Source organism: Chenopodium album, chromosome 4 (genome assembly GCF_948465745.1).
Source record: "Chenopodium album chromosome 4, dcCheAlbu1.1, whole genome shotgun sequence".
Lineage (NCBI taxonomy): Eukaryota > Viridiplantae > Streptophyta > Magnoliopsida > Caryophyllales > Amaranthaceae > Chenopodium > Chenopodium album.
In genome coordinates this window covers 6,380,654-6,404,807 of record NC_137837.1, presented here as the reverse complement: position 1 = coordinate 6,404,807, position 24,154 = coordinate 6,380,654, and the positions used below count along the sequence as shown (strand labels likewise).

Sequence of the window (24,154 nt, the reverse complement as noted above, 5' to 3'; positions counted from 1 at the left end):
TTTATATGAATTTTTTTTTTAAACATTTTTTTTTTTAATTTAACATTATTAAATACATTTTTTTACTGGGTTTTTTTTTTTTTTTTTTTCCTTTGACTAGAAACATAATTAGGGGGCGTTTGGTTCACAAACTGGTATGGGGTTAGAATCAGGAATGAAACCATAGTGGTATGGGTTTGGAACTTGATTCTTAATACCATATGTTTGGTATGATTATAAAATGCAATGTTTTTCTTTTATTTAATGCCTAAATGTATGGGAATGAGCCAAACCCACATCCCCTAAGGTTTCTAAACCCCTATACCTTGAGGGTTTGAGGTATGGGTTTGAAACTCATAAAATCATAAAACAAACACAAAGTATGGGTTTAAACCATTCTAAACCCATACCTTATACCTTAATGTCAAACACGGGTCTGGGCCGCACCCGCAACCAAGAGAGATAGTTCACTTCACAAGTCCAAGGAAGTTCCATCCCAAAATCATATGGCAATAGGAGGAGTAGCCCCTTAGCCTTATAAAGTGTTTAACTCTCTCTTCTTCAACCAATGTGTGACACTTACATGTGGTGACACTTGAGAGGTTTATTCTTCAACACTCCCCCTCACATGTAAGGTCCCTTTTAACTTTGTCTCATGTGATTTTTCGGGCTGGAGTGCTTCTTCACTTAATTATGTGAACCAAACACCCCCTTAAACACTTGAAAATTACGGTTCAATAATATAATGAGCACCCCCGGGGCGTTAGATAAGAGAATAAAAGTGTAAATATTAGAGTAAAATTAACATTAATTACACCGAACGACGCGTGATTTTGTGATGAATTCCTAACTTGATACTATTTCAACCAATATAATTTATCCTTATCTAACGCCCCGGGACGCTCGTTAGCAAGATCGTTAATAAAATACTCCGTACTAAAACCGAAAAAAAAAAACAAAAATAAAATTGGTAGACTTGTCTTGGGTTGTGTAGCTTGGTAGGAATGCGGGTAGGAGGAATATGCCAGCCAATGAATTTATTGGCCACTTCAAAGCCAAATTTTCAACTATATAAAAAAGGTTAAAAGCGAAAAAAGTTCCGATGCCGGGAATCGAACCCGGGTCTCCTGGGTGAAAGCCAGATATCCTAACCGCTGGACGACATCGGATTTGAATGATCATTAATCCTTAAAATTTTATATAACTAATTAATTTTAATATTTATGTATTAAATTGGTTTTTATTTTCAAGTCTTCTATTCTCGTTTATTCTTTCGAATGGCCAAAAGGTCCAAAGTCATCAAATCTATAATAAAGAATCTAATCTTATTATAAAATTAACAATCCACACATCACAACAAAATAATGTGCGTTTTTTTTTTTAATAATAATTTTAGTAATGAACTGCATAATTAGTTGGTCGTTGATAATATTTTTTTTGTTTGAATATTTTATTCTTCAAGTTTTGAGGGGATAGATAAGTGAACTTTAAAAAAATTTATAGATGTAAGTATGTAACTATGTTGTTCTACAGTTCAAGTTTGGTTTTTTATTTTTTATTTTTTTTAGAGGAAAGATAGAGTTTTTATTTAAAAAATTAAGTCAAGTCCAGTTCTCCATTGGTTAAACAATGGCTTGAAATTAAATTTTTATCTGCTTCTTCATGGTTTTGAGTTATTGGTTACTAATATGTCAATTCATATAATTTAATTTGATTGTGTTGTATCAGCTAATTGAAATTAAAATTTTCTTCTGCTCCTAACTTGAAGCTTTTACAAATTAATTAAAATATCAAACTCAGCTCCATTTTCATATAGGGGCGAAGACAGGGGGTTTTTGACAAGGGTAGCCCAATAAAGTAATAACTACTAACCTCGGCCCCAGTAATTTTTATTTCTAGCTTCGCCTCGCTTTAATTTCATATGCTAATTAGTCTTTTACAATGTCATATATATGTCTTTTCTTCTCCGGACATATCTATAGAGAGGGCAAATGGGCAATAGAACATTAGCTTATTATATATGTTGCTTCTTTAGGACACTTCATGCAAAAACACCAAGATATTGTACCTTCTTTAGGAAGTAAATATTTTTTTGGAAAAATTGTCAGGAACTGCATGCTTAGTAGGGGTATTTGGAAACAACTACCCACTAAAAAATTTTATCAAAAAAACTACCCCCTAAATTTAAAAAGTTAGAGTAACACTACCCATTTGCATTTTCCGGCGAGAAAGTCCGGCGTGTGGGGCCCACTTTTTCTATTTTTCTTCTGAAAATTCCTAATTGAGAAGTGAGAACAAGTAGGGTGTGCAATTCATAGGTAATTCTTCTGTTTTAATCCATTAATTATGAATTTTGATGTTATGGTGTAACAATTAGAAAAATTAGGGTTCTTAGAAATTGGGGATAATTTGAAATTGGTTGAATTTGTTGCTTTTAATTCAAATTGGTTATCTTAGGGTTATGAATTAAGGTCCAATTTGTCATTGCATCGTGTCTTTTCAAAGAAAAATTGAAAAAGTGGGCCCATGTGCCGAACATTCTCGTCGGAAAATGCAAATGGGTAGTGCTACTCAAACTTTTTAAATTTAGGGGTAGTTTTTTTGATAAAATTTTTTAGTGGGTAGTTGTTTCCAAATACCCGTATTAAGCGTGTAGTTCCTGACAAATTTTCCTATTTTTTTTATTACTTCAGATTGGTTGGATTATAGTTTTGAGAGAAGACTGACTTAACTTCTTATATCTTTCCTTATTAAAATAAAAAATAATGTCATGTATATGTGACACTTTTTTTTTTTTAATCTTTGAAAAGATCTCTTAATATAGAACTTCTCTTTATAAAATTAATTTATTACAATGAGATAGTTCAATCAAATTCTTCGACTTGATTATACGTAGTTATATGCAAGTGAATAAAATACCACTAGTAGATATATATTTGAAAATTAATTTCATGATTGAGAGGAAATACCTGTTGGAAATATATTAACTTATTTTAGAATCCGCCATTGCAAAAGTGCTATGGGGATGAGTTTGTACACATCAACTCAAAATAAATAAGGCGAGTTATCTTTCCTAGCTACAATATATGCTACAATATTTCCCCATTGTTGGATATACTAACATCAAAAAAGAAGCCAATCTGATTGAAATTTTCAAATATCCACTAATAAGTATAGGAAAAAAGGAGCATAATCCTTAGCCTCAATCACCTACACAATATTTAATCTCGATCTAAGACATTATAACGTTGCGTCTAGCAAGATTAGCCTCAACATACTCAACTACCCAATGCACATTCATCTTCTTTGTTGCGAAAACAACGAGTTGCCCGTGCATCATCATTTCTTAATGCAACCCCTAAACTCACATATATAAAACCTATTTCACAAGTAAGCATCACAATTGATCTTAACACAAAAATATTTTGTTACAAAAACTAATACGAAATTTCTCATGGGGATTTAAAAAAAAAAAAGGAATCAATGAACAGTAAATTGTAACATCTCTCACCTTTCATTCATATTAGTTTTAGCAACGATTCAAGTTGGCTAGGGGTTATGGCCTTTCTAATGTTGACGAGTTGAACTTGTTTACCTGATGAGATAGGTGTGTTCAACCAAGACCTGTGTGTACCTCGTCCAAAACAAAAATATAATACTAATAAATAAAAGAAAATAAAATAATATTTTCTTGAACTGCATGTATTTTTATAGTATTTTTCCAATGATGCTGTGTAAAAACCACTTGTTTATTAACTATCTATTTCTTTTCATTTCTTTTTCCACTCTGGCTATTACTACATGTGCAACTTAAACACAAAACAGATTGAAAAGAATAAATGGAAAAATAAATGACATTCAACATGATTACAAATTCCATAACTTAAAAATCTCAAAACATAGTAGAAACATGATGTGTCAATAATGTGAAAATAAATGGTGATTAATATTATTAAACAGAAAAAAAAAAAAACTAAAAGGGAATTTACACAAAGTAATTATATGGGAAAAGTGAAGGGCGGGAAAAAAACCAAACATTTATACAAAAGACGATGAGAGATTAAAATGTCAATGAAGTCAAAACAAATAATGACTAAGCTGAAAAAAATTAGGTACTCCGTAGTACTTAACTATTTACCCAAAAAACATGAATTTACACAGCAAAAAGTGAAGGAAAAAATAAAAAATTTATACAGAAGAATTCTTAGGGGTGGGGGAGAAAATTAAAGGAGAGTTTAAAAAAAACATATACACTCTACCTTTATAATAATCATACTTGACGACCATCGATCCGTTCAAAATAAATCATACAATAATGTAGGATCGACTGTTACTCTCATCATCCGATGTGTTGTGGTTATTATGATGCACCTTTTTCTTACCACTTTTGATATTTTGTTTATCATTCCCATTGTTAGACCCACAAACAATTGTAAATTCAAAACCATACGCCTTACCAAAGCACCTAAATAATCTCCCGCCTTCTGTTTTTGATCGTCGATGCTTATGTTTGTTCCTTGCACCATCACCGCCTTTTCTTCCTCCGCCGCCACGGTGCAACGACTTTTGCATCTCCATTTTCCATCTCTCAATCTTTGTCACTATTCCGTCCTCACTTTGTTCATCTGCCCATTGCAAAATAGAGCTCCCATCATCATCATTATTAGTAGTTATTATCTCCTTACCACGACCACGACCACGACCACGCCCACGACCTCTTTGCGTTGGCGGCATGTACAACCCTTTTGCCACAGCCGCCGCCACCACCGACGCTGATGGTCCTACATCAGAGTTACAGATGGATGACCCCCCGCCTATACTTGAACGCGGCCCTTGTCCATGACCCGGGCCTGGGCCCGGGTCATGACCCTTAAAAGGGGACTTAGCAGCACGAGGCTCCTGGTCGGCCATTGCCGCCCAAGAGCGCTCACTCTTTGCACGACGTAAGATGATACTATCTTTTGGATTTGGTTTGTGTGAGATTGTGTAATTCCCCTTGTTGTCCGTGGTCCCAATCCCGGACAATGGCATGCTTCGCCTAGCCCCGTCTAGGACCGAGACAACGACATTAAGGATACCTTGAGGCCGTCCCGAAGGACGACGAATTTGGAGAGCGACTGATCGACGGGTTAGCCCGTTTGGGCTATCTGTTGGGAGTAGGTTCGGCACGGCTACTCGAACGAACCCGACAAGAGTGTCACGTAGCCAAGTTTGGCAATATATTTCTAACTCAATTGTTGAAGTGTTGGATTCAAGGAACTCTGGTGAGACCCGAAAGATGAACCTATCATTCCATTCGGGAGAGTTATTTCCCTTGTGGTCAACTCGGGTTATTAGTTTTCGGTTCGGGTTAACCCACCCGACAACATAAGTGTTCATTGATCTCGCTACCGTTGCTAGGTCTCGAGCTGAAATAATATTGATTTGTAGTAATTGGATAGATTCTGTCATTGCTTCTTTATTAGATATAATTTGATTTTAACATTCAATTTGAATGATTAAAATGAATGTGACGAAGTTGAATTCTTTGAAAGATTATTGATATTTTTTCCTTACTTTTTCTTTATTTCCCTCTCGTCGTCCTGTTATCAATCTTTTGATTGAAGATCAAAGGACGACGAGATAAGAAATGAAAAGAATTTTTTTAGTGGGGTGTACAAGAAAGAAAACAAAAAAATCATAGGCAAGAAGATGCAAGACTTTTGTTCTTTGAATTTCATCCTTATTTTTCTCATTATTAGAATTTTTGACTGGATGAAAGTGAAAGAATTTTTTTTTTTTATCCCATAATAGGATTCAAATTCTAAAATGGGACAATTTGTACCTAATATCTTACGGATCTTAATTACTTTGGTTAAAAATATGGAATTCAACGTTGTTACATTACGAAGCAGATGACAATGCCTATAATTCGACACTTGTAAAAGACTAATAGGTGATATTCCGTTTTAACACATGTTATCATATTGATAATTATAGAAATTATTTTCGTCATATACTATTTACAATAGATTTTTTGCTCTTTATTTTTTGTTCTAGCTATTTTTTTTTTTATTATTTTTTTTTGCAGTATTATTATTTGTTTTTGACAAATTTTCTCAGATTAGCGACGTTATATTTTAAATATTACCCAAAACTCTACCTTAAATCAAATGTAACTTGTACTTAAATAACACAAACGTAAGCAATATGACATGCTTTTAAAAAGAGCAAAACTAGCTTACTTTGCATAAGTTAAAATTTTAGTAAATGGAAGTTTATCCAAACTTGGAAATTATTCTAGTTCTTTTGAGTTTTGACTAACATGAACTTTGCGTCACTAATGCTCCACTCAAAAGATAGTACTAGATATGGGCAGTTATATATTCACTTATTCTAGCTTAGTTCAATTCTATAGTTTAAATACTTATAAAGGTATGTAGCTCATTAAATGTGTACCTAATTAGATATTGTAATCCAAGATTAGTTGTAGGTAGGCAAGAAATATGCATAATTTTGTACCAATTTTCATTAAAGTCTTAAACTACCATGCCAAATCTCCTTAGACTAATATATATACCAAATATTGTACTTAAGAACCTATTATAACAAAACAAATGATATCCCATGTCTATAATTCTAACAAAATTTACTTTTTATTCATTGATTTTCTTTGTAGTTTTTGTATCATTTGTGAATGGGATCTTAGAAGACCATAAAACCTTGATTTTCCACCGTTGTTCATCTCAAAAGCTCCACGATCCTCATGGGATATATTTGAATGCACGAATGTCACTTTTCGAAAAGCTACGATCTCAATCTTCTCAATCTAAATTTCATAGAACTTTTGTCATAGTTGATGATCTATCTGAAGCCTCTTTTTCGGGTCAATTTCAATGTCGTCAAGATTTAGATGATCAAGAATGCAACGAGTGCATGAAAACCTTCCAAAATGTTACAAACGGCTTATGTGGTAATACTAGAGTAAGATTTCGTTCATCTATATTTGTCATAATAGTTTTAACATCATTTTTTGTTATCAATTTAATTACTTTGATAATCTATTTAAATTTTATAAATTTAATTATTAAACATATAAGTTATCATAGCGTACCATGCAGAAATATCTACAAATTAATATGCAATTATATAGACATATATAGTTTTATCGTACCGCCTTTGCAATGATTAGATTGCCTATAAAAAATATACTACGTATATATGTAAAATTGTTTTAATTTACAAAATTTATGTATGATATAATCTAAATCATTTTAAAGATATGGATTTTTAGCAATATTATTTTCATGTATATGAGGCTAATGTTATACTAACATAACTATATGAAAAATTCATCTAAAGGTAGTTCTATGGCAGCAAGGATCCAACTCTCAGGGTGCCATGTACAATACGAGGCGGACGGCTATACCGGCATTTTAAGCCTAGATGATGAATTGAATCACAAGAAGTGTGGTGAAAACCAAGCAGTGGTGTCAAGTGGGTATTTTGAGCAAATGAGGAGCCAGGCATTTGAGGTGTTAGAAACCGAGGCGGCCGAAGATGAGGGTAAGAATGGGTTTTACTCATTGAATAACCATGAGGGATTCCATGCCATGGCTCAATGTGAGGTGGGGTTGAATGGATGTGATTGTGCAAAATGTATTGTTGAAGGTGTTGATGTTGTTGAGAAAGAGTGTGTGAATTCAATTTATGGACAAATTTTCTTGGGATTGTGTTACTTGAGCTATGAGTTTAATCCACATGAATTTCATGGGGATGGAGGTAAAATTCATGCAACTTTGCTAGATTTTTTTGTTATTTTAATAAGGCAAAAGCTAATGAGCGCCCCCGGAGCGTTAGATAAGAGAATTAAAGTGCAAATATTAGAGTAAAATTAACATTAATTACATCGAACGACGAGTGATTTTGTCATGAATTCCTAACTTAATACCATTTCAACCAATAAAATTTATCCTTATCTAACGCCCCGAGACGCTCGTTAGCAAGATCGTTTTAATAAAACAATACGACTGTGCAAAAGCTAAGTGAGTCAAACATTATATAGCAGAAGTAATATTGTTCATCATATTGCATTTTTTTTAAAAAAATTTTGTGGCAGGGCAAAATAATGGTATTGGGAAAATAGCAGCAATCGCAATTGGAGGAGTGGGCCTTTTGTTCTTTGTGTTTACGTTATTTCGATGCTTAAAGAAGAAAGATGATGGTGAGTATGATATGGTTCACTTACATATTAATATATTCGGTAAACTAATAATTAACAAACTCGCCTACATCATTTTCCTTTTAAAAATACATTTATATCGATCTATCTTAATTACACAATTAGAATAACATCAAATTCATACCTTAAATTAAAATCTAGAGTAGAGTATGGTTATTGTGGATTATGGTTATTAGTTTGGTAAAGTCTTATATTATACTCCGTATGATGATATCCTTCAAAAAGCAAAATTTTATGATCAAATAAACTTCCATCTACATTATTATCCTTTCACAATGCACTACCAAAACAATAAATATGTACGATAGAAACTAGCAAGCTTTTTTTTTTTAAACATAGAAATTAGCAAGCTAGCTAATAATAGAGATATGCACACATTTTATCATATCATTTGAAAATTAAATTAACTATGTGTTATTGTTATTTCATGCAGATATATGAAGAACTAATTCATTTCATTGCACAAGGGGAGTGCGAGCTATGCGACTGTTTTGAATTTTTTTTTTTTTTTTAGGTTAAGAAGTTAAGTACCTAAACCAGCAAGGATACGTGCCTTTTTATGACGTTTTCTTTATTATTGTATCACATATTTCATGATGTATATAATAGAGGAATAGATCTTATTATAATAGATTTTAAAGAATGCTTCGCCAATTAGGAGAACAATTGTCTCAAATGAACTTATTCAAGACATATCTAGATATCCTTATTGTAACTTAAATGAATTCTTCGCATTATATGTCCAAAAATTATAGCAAGGACATCTAATTTAGTCATGTAGTTTCTTATTCAAATAATAATAATTATTTGTTTTCTTGACATATGTTTAAATACTTAAAATAAATTATAAAGTAAAAAAGAATTAAGACTTGAAGAAGCTGTAGTTGCAAGATGATGTGTCGAGTGAACTCTATTGAAGTACTGAGACCACTCTCATTCATGGGCAAATTAAAAAAATGTCATTATCTCTCTACCCACTTTCTCACTCCTCTTTTCCACTTTTTCTTATGGGCATTTTTTTTCTACAACTTCTCACACATTCATGGGTTAAAGAAAAAACCCACACCACTCTCTCTCCTATTTTTTTCTCTCTCCTATTTTTTTCTCTCTCCTAATGCTATGTTTGGATAACAAATTAGAAGGGAAATGGAAAGGAGGGAAATAGGAAGAAGGGGAAGGAAGGGAAAGTGGAGGAAATAATGAGCTCCATTTTCCCTCCAAATCTCTCTAATTTTGAAGGGATGGTCTTTATTAAAGGAGGAGGGAAAATGAATCTCCCCCTCCCCCTCACCCTCCCCTTCTCTCCCCCAACATATTATCCAAACAAGGAAGTTTGTCTCCCTCCCTTTCCCTTCCTTTCCTTTCCTTCCATTTTTTGTTATCCAAACATAGCCTAAAGTATTACTATCATCACATTATTTATTTTTTTTATCTAATTTTTGCCATTGCTATGGGCATTTGAGGATTTCCCCATGGGCATTTTTTCTAATGCTCATGAGTAGGAAGCCAAAATTTCATTATTTTCATTTTTTTTTTTTATCTCCTCATGAGTGAGAGTACTCTGAGGTCAATCTTACCTCCTTACAAAAAAAAAAATGTTACTGCGCAAATGCTTAATTCGCAATGAGCTGACAATATAAAGAAAACATAGAATTTAAAGTATTTACTGGATATTTGGTGCGTGGGATTAGCCAAATAAAAAAATTATTGACAATAAAGAGAATGAGGACGATCGTTGTAATTGGAATGTGGGAATGGACCAATAAATTGTCAGTAATGAGAAAGAGGATTTTAGAGGAGAATATTAAGGGTGTGGGCATGTGGCCTTCGCCTAGTTCCTCCATAGGAGACATGATGGACCACTATCAGGTAGGGACTCTCATTCTCAATATCTGGGGATATATTTGTCATTCAACATATATTGGATAGTAACTTCATAATAGTTACCACATGAGTTGGCAGTAATAAAAAGTAGTTTCTCTCTCATACTTTTTGAAAAGATACCACCATTGTTTTCAATCTATCATTGTTGTTTTCCTCCATTAACACCACCACCAAAACCAAAGAAAATTACCATTATCATCATCATCTTCTTCATCAATTACATGATGGTTTAGATTATTGCACCGCCTTACCACCACCACTATCGGATGTCCAATAACAGTATACAAATCAATAGTAGTAGTATACAATCAACAATAACAGTTTATTAATTAACAATAACAGTACAAACTTAACCTAAACCAAGTTATAAAACGATAACATTTAAATCAAACCCATGAAATTTCCAAAAAAACAGAAAGCGTATAAACCCAGATTCACATATAAATAAAATAACTTTTTAATTATACTAATCAACCAATAACAATATACTAATAAAAATAACAGTATACTAATAAAAAATAAGTGTATAACAATTAACAATAACTGTGTAAAATCAATAATAGTTATGACTGCCAAATAATTTCTGTCGTCGATTTCAACCCCAAACATCCAAAGCTTAGATGAATAATCATCCTACTTGATTTGTATATTATCTACAAAAGCTTGCAATTCCATGGAAATAGATCAGAGCTTTGCGCTTAATTTCGTTCCACAAGGGAGCTCGACTTTCCCTCGAGATTTTCGATCAATAGCCACCATATTTGGAATCTCCTCCAGATCTCCGGTGGATAACCACTGGCTATAATGCCATTTTTGAGAACTCCATCTAATCCTCGAGTGTTTTTTCATGGAGAAATGGTTTACCCAACTATTTACCCCGATTAAGGTGGATTTCCATATTTAGGTGGAAGTTCTAGCCAAATTCCCTTCTCTGAGCTACTTCAACTACACCACCGGCGCCGATCGACTGTGTTTTTTACGGGAACAACAGCAACTAAAGGGGGGAAAGTAACTTCTCTCTCCTCCTTTTTTTTTACCCAACCCTTTTTCATTTTACCCCCAAATTTTATTTTATCTTTTTTTTTTAATTTGCAAATATTATTTTTTTATTAGGGTATTGGACAGGGGGCCTATATGTGGTAAGGGGCAATAGTTTCTCCTTCCATAGTATCTTTGTTTTTTAATGTTTTTTTTTTGGAATGTACTTTCCTATTATGGATTTTTTTTTTAATAAAAAAAGGGCGGAGGAGGAAGGGAAATACGTAGGAATGTCAGTAGGATGGGTCAAGTAGGAGACCCGCCTCAATGAGGTGGGGGTGGATCTCGATTTGGCGGGTGGTGGGGCGAAGATGAGGATAAAAACCATACCCGCCATGGGTGATGGGGCGGGTGGATTTTAGGGTGTACCCGCCCCACTTCTTATCCGCCCCCTCCTCACCTCATAACTACATCTTTATATTTTTAAAAACAAAATTATATAATTTTATAAAATAATTATGTAAAATAAAATATTAATTACAATACTTCGTAATACACTTATATTATAAACAAAAAAATGTGTAGTATTAAGAATTTTTATTTTATTTTATTGTAATCTATATTAATTATGTAGGATTGTGTATTTAAGAGGGGGAGATTAAGTGGGTCTTAAGTGAGAATTAGGTGGGGGCAGATATCCAAGTAGGGGTGGGGCGGGAATAGTTTTGGAATTGTACTCGCTGGGGCGGGAATGAGGACGAATTTTGGACCCACCACGGGGATGGGAATGGAGATGGGGATGAAAATGTTAGGTGGGGATAGGGATGGAGATGGGAATGAAAATGTTAGGTAGGGATGGGGATGGGAAGGCCAACATACGCCACGCCCCATTGACATCCCTAGCTATATGCAACGATTTGTTTTTTGGAAAGTGCAAATTAATACCATTCTAGTGACATCTCATTTAATATTTTTTATTTTTAAGGATTAGGGTACAAATTAGGTCAAAGTTTGGTTAGATTTATAAGTCATCAGATCATGTGAACTCAAAATAGCCTAATACTAAGAACATAGCCTTAGAAATTCAATCAAATATCTCATACACAATTAATCAAAATAGATCATAGGTAAATAATTGAACTCATAATTTAGGTGATCTTTTTCCTAATGTGGGTGATTTCTATTTTATAATATTTAAAAATGTAGGATTAACGTTCAATTCAACTTATTTAAGTTAATATCATCTTATTTTAGAAATAATCAGATCAAATCATATCAGATTTGAGTAGATCAGATCAGATCTTATCTTTTTTATTCGGTTTATATATCGTCGAATATCTTTATTTTCGTAATTAAAAAATTATAAAATTTCATATTTGGCAAGTGCATATTAATAAGTGTAATAATATTTCATTTGATAGTTTTTTTTTTTTAATTTATTTATTTTTTTATCTTATAAATTAATGTGCAATTAGGTCAAATATAGAAATCATATTTGACCAATTCAAATCAAATCACATCATGTGAGTTGAACATAGCCTTAGATTATAATTGATCTGTTACGATTAAGACTACTTACCGCTGAGTCATTTTTTGTTTTTCCTTTCAAAAGACACACCATGAGATGATATAATATTAATGTGTTATCGCTGATGTGTCTTCTACTATAATATTCAATCAAATACCCTTCATACAAATAATCAAAACAAATCATTAATTTTCTTAATCAATAACCTATACTAAAAGCGAATCTAACATGACACATATCACAATCTCATTAACAATTTTCCCGCCCATTTTACTTTCCGTTTTTACGCAGATTCTTTACATAAATCATTTTATAATAATTTAAAATATCTTTCTTCTAATTAAAATTCTTAACAATAATAATTCTCCATATAAACCCAACTAATATATTTTTTACATATAAGTAGTCTTTTATTTGGTATTATATTTGTAAAAAAAAAATGAGGTAATTATTATTAAACAATACTGCTATATATTATTTTAGTCTTCGATAATAATACTATTAACTTTTTTTTTCTTCCAATTTTGTTACCTTTGCAATGATGTTTAATTCAATTAAAAATAAAATCATTTTGTTAAGATATATATGTACACTTTATTTTCTACTTTTAAAAGTCGTATCAATACTAACGCAGCATGTACGGGTACTATCGTTAGAATTTTTTTTTTAAAAAAATAAAAACTTCAAAGTCTTTTTTTTTTAAAATCAAGTTTAAGGCCCCGTTCTTTAGAGCTGCTTTGCTCTGCTGGAATCTGCTTTGCTCTGCTCTGCTCTGCTGAAATCTGCTCTGCTCTGCTCTACCCTGCTCTGCTCTACTTAAAATTAATACTTAATATTAAATTATTATAATAATAATTAATATTTAATAATAATAAATAATTAATATTTAATATTTAATAATAATAATAATAATTAATATTTTATAATAATAATAATAATAAATAAATAATATTTAATAATAATAAATAATTAATATTTAATTATAATAATAATTTATACTTAATAATAATAATAATAACAATAATTAATTATTGATATTTAATAAAAAAATAAAAAAAATAAAAAATAATTATTAATATTTAATAATAATAATAATAAATTATTAATAAAAATAATAATAATAATAATAACAATAATAATTAATATTTAATAATAATAATAATAATAGTAATAATAATAGTAATTATACTAACAGTAATAATAATATTTGTAACTAATAATATTAATTATAAAAACAATAATTGATTTTTATAATAGCAATTAATATTAAGATAATGACTAATATTTAAAGATAATACTAATTATTAATTTTTAATAATAATAATTAAATAATATTTAATAATAATTATAATTAATATAATAATAATTAATATTTAACTTTAAAAATTTAATGATTATAATAATAATGCGATAATATTAGTAGTAGTAGTAGTAATAATAATAATAATAATAATAATAATAATAATAATAATAATAATAATAATAATAACAATTAATATTTAATAATAATTAATATTTAATATTTAATAATAATAAAAATAATAGTAGTAGTAGTAATAATAATAATAATAATAGTAGTAGTAGTAGTAGTAGTAGTAGTAGTAGTAATGATGATGATGATGATGATGATGATGATGATGATCATGATGATGATAATAATAATAATAATAATAATAATAATAATAATAATAATAATAATAATAATAATAATAATAATAATAATAATAATAATAATAATAATAATAATAATAATAAAATCTGCTCTGCTCTGCTCGGCTCGGCTGAAATCTGCTCTGCTCTGCTTTGCTTTGCTCTGTTGAAATCTGCTCTGCTCTGCCCAGAAGCTCAAAAGAACAGGGCCTAAGTGTCACTAATCTTGACATTGATAGAGTTACATATAAAATTAAAATTATATTTATTTTTGAATTAGTATTATGAGTTTAAATTTTTTTTTTTAAACTCAATACAATAACTCTTTATAAAATTTAATAATAAACGTGCATTGCACGGGACTTAAAATAGTTATATATTAATGTGTAATTTAATCACCCTTTGATGCTACCCAAATAAACATGGATGGTAACCATAATCTTGGTTTTTATTTTATTTATTTTTTTCTTTTTTCTTTTTTTCATTATTTTGAAGATGTTGGAATTAGGCTATAATTGATTTGTTAGTATTGTTACAAGTGATACTATTTATTGCCAAGTCAATATTTTATTTACTTACAAAATATTAGAAGATGGCAAGTGCAAGTGATTGTATGCCTTTTATTGTTCTTGATGATGATGGTTAACTATTAATTATTAATTGACTATATCTATATACTTTATTGTTAATAATAGCAGGAACAAATAGATGTGAATCATGCGATATACGAAGTAAGATTATAAAGTATAGTTAAAATCCCACAAAATTACTAAGGCGTACCATTGTCAATGGTACTTGCTATTAATACCACTCCGTACTTTCATATATTTTAGTTAGAAGTAGTAAATGCGGTTGTAACCCCACAAAGTTGAACCCTAAGCCTTAGCACAACACTAGAAGACTTGAAAACCCTAACGTCTATAACAATCTTTCAATAACTAGTAAGGCCGTGGTGAGTCTGATGACCTATTTCGATACATAAATATAGCCCATTTTCATAGTTACAAAATTAGTAAATAGTAACCATAAGTGTCAAATTAGATCTTCCATCAAATGAGATCTTGTGTAAACCTCTATATAGGTCTATGTACACTTTTAAGTTTTAACCTTGTTTTTGGTGCAAAATTTTTTATTCTTAAAGCCACCAAACCATAAGTTTCAAAACCTCAGACTATAACTTGAGAGTGTCACACAAAATTCATGATCACAAAAATCTACAAAAACCCAACAATTTCTCCATTGTAGCCAAATTCAGCAACTTTTTATTTTTTATTTTTGTTTTCCATAGATTCTTGGTTGCACTTTCTCTCTCCTTTGTTTATCAGTCGCCAAATTTCGAGTTTTTCGGGACGATCAACAACACTGATATTTGCTACTTTTACTGGGAACTTGGTCCTTTGATTTTCGGTAATCTTTTTGATAATGTATACAGTATACATGCAATGGGGCTAATTACATGATATTTTCCATGTTAATTTGTAAAATTTCCCGTGAAATTTAACATGTGGGTTGTGTTTTTACTCCCCTGTTCTTGAAAGATTGAATTGTTAATTTTTGTGGGTATGGGTCAATTTGTGGAAACAAGGGCGGTGATGTAGACGAGATTTTAATTTAGGTCACGAGTATCACCCCACGTAGTTTTACCAACTAACCTAGTTGACATCCACTTTGGTTTCGAATTATAGATGGTTCCTTTTGTTTTGTTTTAATGGACGAATGTGACTGAAAATTAGAATTTACCCATTTATGTTTTGTTGATTTGTAACTAATTCTGAGTTTTAAGAACTTTTAATGGTTTGGTGTTGAATAGTTTTTTTTTTTTTGTTTTTTGTTTTTGTTACATTTACAGGAGATTTTGTTGAAATTAATACTACTCTTTTTGTTGGATACAGGACCAAGAATCAGAGCTCCTTGTCTGGTCCCACTATAATTGGAGTTGGGTGCTCCTTATTTTGGTGTGTGATCACTTTTTATGTTGATTTTCTCAATTATTACTTTGGCTTTGTTTGATAATGATGTTGTGATGGTTGGATATTGGATTACTTGTTTTATTTAGTTAGCTGGTAGCATAACAATCTAATGTTGTAATTGTTGGATAGTGTTTATCGCGGTGCTTGGTATAATAAGTTGTTATCGTGTTTACAACTTAAAGTCGAGTATAAATAGTTGTTACTGTGTTTATAACTTAGAAGTCGATATGTAGAACTAGCCATCTTATTTGTTTGACCAAAAGCTATCCCAAACATCTAATTTTCATGTTAAGTTGAAAAGTCAGCTTTTCAAGCATACATTTTTTGTGGTGGACCATTAGGAAATTGGCAAAAACCATACCAAATACAGTAAGGTAATAAGGTTTAATATCTCATAAAAATGAGACTTGAAGCTCTTTTGTTCCAATATAGGATTATAGGGTTAAAAAAGCCTTGAAATTGTCTTTATTCCCTGGATTTCCAAACAGTTAACAGCTAAGAGGAGTATTTAGTTATGGATGATAGTTATTTTTGATGTGGTTGCATATTAGAGACGTCGAGTTATGTGTCTTTGGAGTAACCAGGTCTTATAGGAGTTTGAGTGTATCTGAGTTGGGTAATGGATATTGAGTTGATATTTTCTGTCCTACGAGACAAATGATGAGTACACGAAAAGGGTATAAGTATATAATAAGAGGGAAGAATGAGATATGAGTTCATTACAATTGAATTCATGAAAAGGGTATAAGTATATAATCTTCTTGCCAGTGTACTTCCTCTTTTATGAGAGTTTTCTTTAACAGGTTTTTGTGTTAATAATGAAAGGATTACTGAGCATTAGTATCAAATGGGAATGTTACTAGCCCTTGTGTGTTCTTGTTGGAGAGAATTTGGTGTTTGATATGTTCAAGTAGCATTTTATTTAACCTTTTACGTTTACATTTGAAATGGGGTCACAACCACCATGTAATGGCTAGGGGTTATGATGAGATGAGACATTTTGCATGGAACTATAGGTTAGATTAGTGACAACTTGATTTAAGCTGAGCTAAACTTAGTCCATGCAACTGCGCTAGAGTTCATTGCACGTTTTGAAAAAGCTTGGCTTATAAAATTATAGAGTAGAAAGTTGGAAAACAAGATACATATTTTAAGCACCAAATTCTGCAAGTATCGGAATAATAGAAAAAAACTTAAGGACACAAGTGTGAGTAATTTTTAATCTTTTGATTAATAAAAGTATAAAACTCATAAATGGTTTCTTATGTGTTATTTTGTTGCCAAAATTAGATCGTTATGGGTTATTGGTGATACAGAGGAGCTTTTGACCTATAATTAGTCAAACTTGACTAGAGATTTGGTCACTAACTAACCTGAACTCAGCACATCATCACCTGAAGGCGAGAACCAAAATTTTAAAACTATGTTGCAATTTATCTGTGCATTTCCTGGTAAAAAGCCATCTTGGTACTACATAACTGATTCTGTGATGAGGGAGAATTTAGTGGAGTGGAGCAGTTAGTAAAATTCCATATAGCTTAGCTCCTTTGCTTTCTTCTGAGCTGTAGCAGATTTGTAATCTTTGACTCTTTTATTCTTTTCCTTCCCGATATGCTTAACAAGGTTTCCAAGGCTTCCCGTTTCTTTGACATCTGGGGCAGGTTACTCAAACCCTTCAAAATGCTTTATCCAGCTGCTTTGCCGTCGTTATGGTATCTAGGAAAGCATTTCACAAATTTGTTTACATTGAAAGTTTGATTCTTGTTTTCTTGTGCTATTTTGCTTTAGATAGGCTCTATTTTTTGGAATCTTAAACCGCAAGGGAATTAAAGAAATCATATATTAGCTCTCGAGTTGAGAATTGTAAGCATATTTTACGTGATTTTGTTGTGTAGTATATATTTAATAGTTTGAACTAATATCCTGTAATATTTCCTAGTAACAAGAAGAAGAAGAAAAAAGTACTATATAAAAGATGCTGCATTACTTTGTTTCCCAATGATGTTTCATCTTGTATACAGAAGTTTTGTTCTTGTAGTGGGGCTGACGTTGGTTACTGAAAACTTATGATGTTTGACATCTAAATTTCTTGTCTTAAAACCTGTGTTAATGGTCTTTTAAATACTGTTTTTTAAGAGTCAAGTCACTGATTTTTCCCTTTTAATGGAAGTTATTGGAGTCACATTTATTGATGGCAACTCTGTATAAATTATCTTTTGGATCCCTCTTCATTACTTCTTCAATTCCGTATGTTTTTCACAAGAAGTTGTGACTACATGAGGAGAAATATTTGACCCTTTTTCTTTGGTCATTTCTCCTCGCCCTTTCTCCAATTCTCTTATGTCTATCACCTTGCATGCTGTAAACTAATATAAAAAATAGTTGGCATAAGTGTGTAATACTTGACTGGGTGGGGAGAAATTTACCTCCCATGTGTACGGATTTCAGAGCTTTTCCAAATTGCTGATACATCTATTAGACAGTCTACTAGAGTATATATATAAGGAATATTAAACTTCAAAGTTTTACTGAGGGCACTTGTCTCCAGAATTCAGCAAATGCCTTTTTAAACTTCTAAGTTCTACTGAAAGAAGTTGTTTCCGGAATACAGCAAATGCTTTTGTTAGCTTGGTCTTCTAAGTGTTCTTTGTCTTTGCATGCAACATGAGCTTTTTGCATACAAAATTGTTGTGAGGCAGGGGAGGGATAGAGGCTATCAATGATGAGGTTATGTGATCATTTGTTTATCATGCAGCGAAGGTGAGTTTTGCTTTTATTAGATGAAGAATATTCACGTACCATATATGTCATTTTGCAACCATCTCTTGTTAGTTTCCCATCCAGCTGTCCGGAGTTGCTTTAAATGCTAGCTTTAGCCCTTTAAAAAAGATCCACCCTCTTTCAAGTTGAATATTCAGTTTTTCACCAATGGATCAGTGATATGATTGATATTGCCTCTGTCTTCATTTATGTACTTCATAATTTCCCCAACTTATCCGGCGCATCATTCTACACTTTAGTCATGGTTTGGCAATTGTTTCTCTATATTTTTTTCCGGGGTCTCCTCTCAATTTTATGGTGTAAACTTTAACATTCTGCTTCTGTTGGGGCTGTGGAACAATGTAACATTTGCAGCAAGGCTGACCCCCCAATTTATGGGTTGCATTACTAACAAGATCTTCTAGTGAAAAACTTTGCTTCCCCATTCAGTGTTAATTTTATCACGAAAATTTATTTACCTAGACAATTTATGAAGCTCATGTGAAGTGTGTTTTAACTTTGGTTACCAAATTGAGTTGAAACTATATATATTTCTCTCAATTTATTTACCTAGACACATGGTACATTGTATTTAGCAGACACTTTACCACATCCTTCTTACGTATGATGTTTATGGATAGTCAACATGTATCCCTGACCTTTTAATATGTACTCCTTGCATAGATTTTTAAATCGATCACATAATTATGATGCTTGTTGGCCATTTGTGCCTGGTTTTTTGGAAGATTCTGCATAGAAAAGGAAGAGAAGATAATGACTTCAATAACATCCTGTGAATACAGGTATAGATCTGATGGATGCTTAGAAGACAAAGGCACAATATTCCTGTTACCCAATTTGTCAAGTATCCAGTACAAATATGAAGAATCCAAAAGTTGGTAAGGCTTTTCATGCAATGAGGTCCTTAGGAATATCACCAGAGACAGTGAAACCTGTACTTAAGCAACTATTAAAGTTGTATGACAAGAACTGGGAATTTATTGAAGCAGAAAACTATCGTGCTCTTGTAGATGCTATATTTGAGTACGAAGAAAAAAAGGAAGACAAGGTTCATTTACTATTTCATTTTGTAATATGTATGAATTTAGACTTTTTTTTTTTATTTTATATATATTTTTTTATTTAATTCATATTGGGTTTGACTCTATAATCTATATCATTTTTCTTATCTATGCTTCTTGTACTGCACACCTTTTGATAGAGAGTTGAAGTGAAGCAGGAGCCAGTGGATTGTAATGGGTCTGAGTCTGCAAGTAAAAAGTTGCATGAGGATCCAGATGAGGATGAGGCATCATCAACATTTGATAGTGATGAGATGTTGGTAGATTATAAAGAAGGAAACATTCTTCCGACATCTTCCTCAAGTAAAGGACCGGACACTTCAATTTTTTCATGTGTAGAGAACAAACAAGTTGAATTTGGTTCCTGCTCTTTTAAGCACAAAGGAAAAGGCCAGCTTTCATCGTTCAAGGTCCCTACTTCTGAGAAAATTGCGTCTGAAAGAGCCGTAAGTTTATCATGCTCTAAATTTCCCATAGATGGAGCTGCCTCTCTTCCTGTGGAATTAGAAGAGGTTTCTGCAAAGTGTCTGATACCTGTTAGCGGAAGTACCTCAACGATTCATTCAGGTATTTTCTATTGCATGAATTGATTCATACAATTTGGATAGACAGGGTATTCTAGCTGATGCTGCTGTTTTCTTGTAGTGCTTCCTGATTTAATGGAGGGTTCTTCAACGGGAAACATATCTGCAAAGTTATCCAGTTGTTTGGATCATGACAATACTAAAGAAAGTGCTACTGCTTGTAATTTTCAGAGAATTGAACACAAATTTGACATTGTTTCATTGCCCTCGGGAGATGTGAAACTCTGCTGTGTCTTGGCTCTTGGAAAAATTTCTTCTCATACACCAGATATGGATGCAGTTCTGAAATTAGTGGAAGAGGAGTTTCTAAGATCACATAAGATCACGGGCCCTCCTTTTTCATTGAAATCTTTACTGGAAGATGTTTGTAAGAGATATTGTGAATTAGCTAATGATAGTACAAATCAATCATTAGTTAGATCAACATCTCCTGTACAAGACATAAAGGACACTATAAACCATCAAGTTGATGATGAGAAGGAGCCAGATATTGATACCACACAGGTATTCCGAAATGGTAGGAAGCGGCCAGCCCAGCTTTATGTTGATGATATTACGAAGGGTGAAGAGAATGTGAAGATCTCATTAATTGATGAGCGTGGCAATAGGGAACTTCCTAAATTTTTTTACATACCAAGAAATATTATTTACCAAAAAGCAATAGTCAATATCTCATTGGCTCGGATTTCAGATGAGGATTGTTGTCCTGCCTGTTCAGGGGATTGTCTCTCTTCACCAGTACCTTGTGCATGTGCACGAGTAACTAATGGTGAGTTTGCCTACACAGAGGACGGGCTTCTTAATCCAGAGTTCTTAAAAGCTTGCTTTTCTGAGAATAAGTACGTCTATTGCCAAGATTGCCCAATAGAGAGGGCTAAGAATGAGAGCAAGCCTGAAAAATGCAAGGGTCATTCTGTGAAGAAATTTATTAAAGAATGTTGGAGTAAATGTGGTTGCAGTACGCAATGTGGTAATCGAGTAGTGCAACGAGGGATCACTCGCAACTTGCAGGTAAAATTTATCTAGAATCTAACCGGTTTGCATTAATTGATTTGTTTACAGATTGAACAAATTTTATGTTGGATCAGAATGTTGCAATCTGAAGTAATGCCTGTGATCTAAGTTTAAAATTTCCCCTTTAGTATGAAGTATATAAAATATAAAGCAGCAGCGGCTTACAACTGTGGTTCTAAAAAGCATAAAAACACTCATGTACACACACCAAAGAGAAGTGTCATATGTATGCTTGTTTGTGCTCGCATTTTCAAAGGTTCTTTTGCATACAACGAACCATCATTAGTTGGAAGTGTCACACCTTAATTTTCCCTTGTATCTCCATTGCTTATTATAGTGCTCTATCTTTCAGGTTTTTTGGACATCTGATGCGAAAGGATGGGGCCTGCGGACCCTGGAAGACTTACCTAAGGGTGCATTTGTATGTGAGTATGTTGGTGAGGTTGTAACAAATACAGAATTGGATGAGAGGAATAAACAAAGTAGAGCAAATGAGAGGCATACATATCCAGTTCACCTTGATGCAGACTGGGGTTCTGAAAGTATTTTGGATGACGATTTTGCACTCTGTTTGGATGCTACAAATTATGGGAACATTGGTCGATTTGTAAACCACAGGTATTATTCTTGTCCCTACTAAGTTTATGGTAATCTATAATGTTATATTACTGCCTTAACTATTAAAATCTGAGAGATTCAATGTAGTTTTTTTTTGTGACTTTGCTTTTATATATGTGCTGACTTGGAATTACTCGACTTTTGGACTCAGATGCCATGATGCCAACTTGTTTGAGATTCCAGTTGAAGTGGAGACTGCAGATCATCATTATTATCATGTATGTCATTTCTTACCTTCCTAAAGGAATCATAATACATACCTTTTCTTTTGGGTTGAAGCACATCTTACATAGATTTGTTCGTATTCTATAATTTGGCAGCTTGCTTTTTTCACCACACGAGAGGTGAAAGCGTATGAAGAGCTAACCTGGGTAAGTTCGTTTGGCATGGTGATTTTCAAAATATTGTTTAGGGCCTGTATAAGTGAACTGATATTTTTACAACATTTGAACTGTCCTATAGGGTGACTTCTTATTCTTTTGATGGTCAGTTTTGTTTAGTCTTGAGGGGTAATTTTTGAAATTATTGAGGGTGACTTGTATATTGTCGAGAAGTAGTTTATGATATTGTTGAAGGGTTACTTGATGCGCCTCAGCTGTCTAATAAATTGGGTGAAGCCTGTCCTTCCTTAGCCCATAGCCCCATATAATTAATATGAATGTGCAACTGATTGCATTGATCCAGCAGATGACTGTGATGTGAAAATTCATTTTTATCAGAAATCAGAAATGTCATGTATTAATATGGTGATTTATGTGTTTAGCAAATTGCACCTACCACTTGGAAGAGTGCCTTGAGTAAACTCTAACCTTATTATTAAGGAGTGACTTATTCATTGTTGATGGATGACTTCTTAGTTGTTACATTGTTCAGAAGTGACTTTTTAATGATATTATATCCGGATAAGAAAGTTAAAACCTTTAAAGATATATGAAATGAGATTCATATTGACTGCTTCCCTTTCTTTTGGTCTCTATAGGATTATGGGATTGACTTTGATGATGATCGTCATCCCATCAAGGCATTTCGATGTCGATGTGGAAGCTCATCCTGTCGATTTAAGTCTCGTAAAGGTTCGTTTACTCTTACACTTGATAGTCTTCTTGCATTTGCTAGTTAGAAGTTACGAGTAACAATTGTTGCAGTCGCAGTTGGATTTACCAAAGTAGTAACCCCCCTTATTATCGAACTTTGTAATTCAGTCTATGAATCGTAACACCTAATTATTAATGCCTTCTTTTGTTACAGGATCAAGATCAAAGTCAAGGACATCCATTTCCATTAGATGATCACCCATTGTGCATAGTTTTTACAAATGCAAATATCTCTTCTTTAGAGGGGAAAGAGAGGGAGAGATAGGAGGCGATTGCAACAAATCAATCGAGGTGGCGATGCAACCCTATCAATGAAACTCTCTCTAACTTTCAATTAACCCTTAACTATTATTTCAATTAATCAATTTTTAACTTGAAATGATTGACCCACAGATTTTCTTTCAAGGATATGGTGATAAACCACAGAAATAATTCTTTGAAAACTGTGTTTATAATGCTGATTATCTTTTCGTAAAGAATTAATATCAATTAATTTAGTCGGTAAAGTATTCTCCGAATTTAATCGTAAAATCCACCCCTCTTTGTGCTTCTACTTGCAAGGACAAAAAAATTAAGAAAGGAAGCGTAAGCTTTGCATGACAAGGACTGAATTTTTGATTTGTAGTTTTGGTGATGGTTGACAATTTTATGGATTTATTATCAAATAAATCATAATAACGTGAGAATTGTTGAAGTATTTTTGTGACTACGACCATTCATATCAAAGAATTTGGTGAAAGTTTATTTACTAATTACTACGTATTTATTTATAAATAATAAAATAATAAAATA

At 32.3% G+C, this 24,154-nt stretch overlaps 3 protein-coding genes and 1 non-coding gene across 4 annotated transcripts; 2 read left to right on the top strand and 2 right to left on the bottom strand.

Moving 5' to 3' along the window:
* Nucleotides 1-1,076: 1,076 nt before the first annotated feature.
* Nucleotides 1,077-1,148, bottom strand: TRNAE-UUC (transfer RNA glutamic acid (anticodon UUC)). Its single transcript has one exon. It is a non-coding gene; the product is annotated as a tRNA-Glu (tRNA).
* Nucleotides 1,149-3,635: 2,487 nt separating this feature from the next.
* LOC145626486 (uncharacterized) lies at nt 3,636-5,430 on the bottom strand. Its single transcript, XM_081678919.1, has 2 exons — nt 5,023-5,430; nt 3,636-4,905 (listed from the first exon to the last, which is right to left on the bottom strand). The coding sequence occupies exons 1-2, from the start codon at nt 5,428-5,430 to the stop codon at nt 4,285-4,287; spliced, it is 1,029 nt and encodes a 342-aa protein (XP_081535045.1). The 3' UTR covers nt 3,636-4,284.
* A 1,151-nt stretch (nt 5,431-6,581) lies between these two features.
* LOC145626485 (plasmodesmata-located protein 2-like) lies at nt 6,582-8,829 on the top strand. Its single transcript, XM_081678918.1, has 4 exons — nt 6,582-6,931; nt 7,321-7,740; nt 8,078-8,182; nt 8,634-8,829. Exons 1-4 carry the CDS (start codon nt 6,586-6,588, stop codon nt 8,639-8,641), a joined length of 879 nt encoding a protein of 292 aa, XP_081535044.1. The 5' UTR covers nt 6,582-6,585; the 3' UTR covers nt 8,642-8,829.
* An 11,021-nt stretch (nt 8,830-19,850) lies between these two features.
* Nucleotides 19,851-23,802, top strand: LOC145626484 (putative inactive histone-lysine N-methyltransferase SUVR2). Its single transcript, XM_081678917.1, has 8 exons — nt 19,851-20,039; nt 20,193-20,619; nt 20,698-21,647; nt 22,003-22,268; nt 22,420-22,486; nt 22,589-22,639; nt 23,248-23,341; nt 23,517-23,802. Exons 1-8 carry the CDS (start codon nt 19,851-19,853, stop codon nt 23,555-23,557), a joined length of 2,085 nt encoding a protein of 694 aa, XP_081535043.1. The 3' UTR covers nt 23,558-23,802.
* Nucleotides 23,803-24,154: the final 352 nt, after the last annotated feature.